This window comes from Poecilia reticulata, linkage group LG16, assembly GCF_000633615.1.
Source record: "Poecilia reticulata strain Guanapo linkage group LG16, Guppy_female_1.0+MT, whole genome shotgun sequence".
Classification (NCBI taxonomy): Eukaryota; Metazoa; Chordata; class Actinopteri; order Cyprinodontiformes; family Poeciliidae; genus Poecilia; species Poecilia reticulata.
In genome coordinates, this window is record NC_024346.1 from 6,850,538 (window position 1) to 6,853,603 (window position 3,066).

At 39.2% G+C, this 3,066-nt stretch overlaps 1 protein-coding gene across 4 annotated transcripts in view; it reads right to left on the reverse strand.

Moving 5' to 3' along the window:
- Positions 1-1,619: 1,619 nt before the first annotated feature.
- Positions 1,620-3,066, reverse strand: part of LOC103477753 (trichohyalin-like) — a 37,379-nt gene continuing 35,932 nt past the window's right edge. For all 4 annotated transcript variants that reach the window (XM_008431050.2, XM_008431049.2, XM_008431051.2 and 1 more), the window contains exon 7: positions 1,620-1,808. In XM_008431050.2, coding sequence (XP_008429272.1) covers positions 1,661-1,808 — 148 coding nt within the window. In that variant the 3' untranslated portion in view covers positions 1,620-1,660. The remainder of the gene's footprint in view (positions 1,809-3,066) is intronic.

A 3,066-nucleotide genomic window follows, 5' to 3' on the forward strand; every position in this document is an offset into this window, starting at 1 on the left:
GCCGCAGGAGGAGCATTGTGCGCTGCGCTCTGACAGCAAACACAGGGTTGTAACGCAGAACCTGGAGGCTGGTGGCGGGGACTCTAAAATCCTATTTACACCAAACGCATCCAACGCTTCAAGTTTGACGTGTGTGCACTTTGAATGCTGACACTTGACATTTTGCCCTACACCTAGTATTTTACGCATCAGGTGTGCGAAACACGTTTGGTGAGATGGCACCATTACACAAAAACACAAAAAATACTAGTTTTGTATTGTTTTTTTGGACTGTTGTAACCATTAAACAATCTCCCCTTCACTTCAACCTTATAAGTGGATATACATTGTTGATAAAATAACTTGCAGTTATGTAAGCATTGGCAAAGCTCAATGCAATATTAATATTGAGGTGGCGGCAGTAACTACTAATGTAACTTGTAACAGAACTTAGTTGCTTTCCAAATTAAGTAATCAGTAAAGTAACTAAGTTATCAGAGTAATCAGTAATCCAATTAAAGTTACTTTTTCAAAGTAGCTATGCCATCACTGACTCTGGCAAAGAAACTGAGTGAACGGCCAGAATGGATATATTGTTGTCACTGTGTAATTCCATGACCACCCAGTCAGGACGGTCAGCAAAGTTATGGTAAAAATACCAAACACTACGCATCTAAGGTTGGCAGCCCAATAATAAAATCAGAAATAGGATACGGCAGTAGTAAAATCTGACATATCTGTTTTACTACGTAGAGGGAAAAGCTCACGTTTGGTAAGGTTCAGCTTATACACAGAAATATGACCAAATTAGCTAAACAGATCGAGAGAAAAACTCAGCGAGGCTGATGATGGGGAAATAAAAGATCGTCTGCATAAAGCGATGCCTTATGTTCCATGTCATTTATCTGAATGCTTGATATCTCCTTACTGATACTAATTGCAATGGCGAGGGGCTCTATGGCCAGATCAAAGAGCAGGGGGCTTAAAGAGCAGCCCTGATGGGTGCCTGTTGGTCATTTAAATGGTTTTGAGGTGTGAAAATTGGTACAAACTGTAGCAGACGGTACAATTATTTAATCCATGAAATGACTTTTCCCCGAGAGCCGAATCTACTTAGGACTGCAAAAGGATAGTCAAAGAGACAAAACACTGTTAAGCAGCCTTCTAACTTTAAAACATGAGGCCGACCTTTAATGAAACCTGTTTGGCCTTTTGAAACAACTGATGGTAGAACGATTTCCAGCCTGCAACCAAGAATTTTGGCTAAAATTTTGACGTCTGTATTCAGGAGAGAAATAGGCCTGCATGAGGTGATATCCATTGGATATTCCCCCTTTTTTTGCAATAAGTGTGATACAAGCTTTGTAAAATGACTAAGGGAGGGATCCTTGTTTAAAGGGAGGCCTAAGCTGTACAGAAAGTAGGTTTGAGGAAAGATTCTGATGGGATACAATCTGGACCTGGGCTTTTGTCAGATTGCATTGAGGTTGATGCAAGGGAGACTTCTGACACCTTGTTTTCAAATTTTAGAAATAATTTGCCTTGGCCTAGAGCCCTGCAGCAGGGTTACTAATAGTTTATCAGGCTTGTCGCTGTGAACATTAACTTTAGATTTGTTGTTTAAAAGCAAAAATTGATGACACAGTTGAGTAATCCTTGTTGAAACTTTAAGAGAACAGTGTTAGTTATAGGGCCAAACAGTCATCGGACGCTTACAGATGAAACTGTAGTATGCATTTTTCTCTTCTGCTTTCCAGCTGTCCGTGGCTGTTCTTTGTGGCAAATGCACCGCTGCTCCTGAATTATGGGGAATCCCTTTCATCCAGAAGCTTTAAGACAGAAGAAACATGAACCTCAGAACATTTATAAGATAAAATTTGCACAGCAGCTTAATTACATCAAACTGATATCTGTCAGCATCTAGATGTGACAGTTATAATTGTCTCTGTATAAATAAAAACACACTTGAAAAGAAACTAGACTTGCAGTAAATAAATGGTGTTTTACAAACTTGGAAGATTGGATTTTGGAGATCAAAATGTTTTAAAAATCAAATTTTCTGTTTTGTTTTGTTTCTCTTCAGTACAGTCTACTGAAGAGACTGTAGGCAGTACAGTGTATGATGTGATGTTCTATTTTCTCTATTTGTGAAAATATAAAACTAATAAAAATGTTTATTTAAAAAATATATAATTTTTTAAAGGACTTTCTTGGCTCTTGTGATCTTTATTTGACTTTGAATGGACAGGAAAGTGGGTTGCGAGAAAGAGGGAGGACATGTGAAAAAGGTCAACAGGTCGGGATTCAAACCTGTGATAGCTGCGTAGGCTCAGTCTGTTTGTTTTTACTGTTCAATCTAAAATTATTCAACCCCAACAGCAATTCAGGGTTTTGGTACATCTGAAATTTTCTTAGATGTTTAAGAAATAAATGACACTAATCCAAATTCAACATAAAGAACTACTTCCAATGATGAAGTCTAAAAATTACTCATCCCTCTGAACAGATTTCTTCATATGTTTGCAAATCAGGGGGTTTGTCTTGATCACCCCTGATTTAACCAATGAAGGCCTTCACCAATCCTGTTTGAGGAAGGACTTAATGTTTCATTTATGCATCTTACAATAATGGCCTAGTCAAAGGCTTTGTTAGAAGGTTTAGAGAAGCCTGTTACTTTGCATAAACCAGGAAAGAGATACAAAAACATAGCAAATGACCTGAATGTTCATAGAGTTACAGCTGGAAGAATAAAACCCAACTTTAAAGTTAAAGGAATAATGGCTACACCAGGAGGGTCTTAACGCTGTCACTCAACCTCATTTAATTTTTGGTAAATGTGCTGATGGCAGAGAAACAACTTACTGTTATACAGGAAAACCGTATCCGCTGCCATCAGTGGCTATGCTAACTACCCTGAGCATTCACAGCCGGATCTGCTGATGGCGGAAAAGCAGTAGCAGAGACCAAGGGCTGAAGAAGAGGCTGACCAGCGTCGCCACACTAGATTGTGACTGACAGCGCTAAGACCCGCCCCTGGGCTCTGATTGGTTGTTTCTAGTTAGCACTCAGAGCATTGGGAGAAGGCAG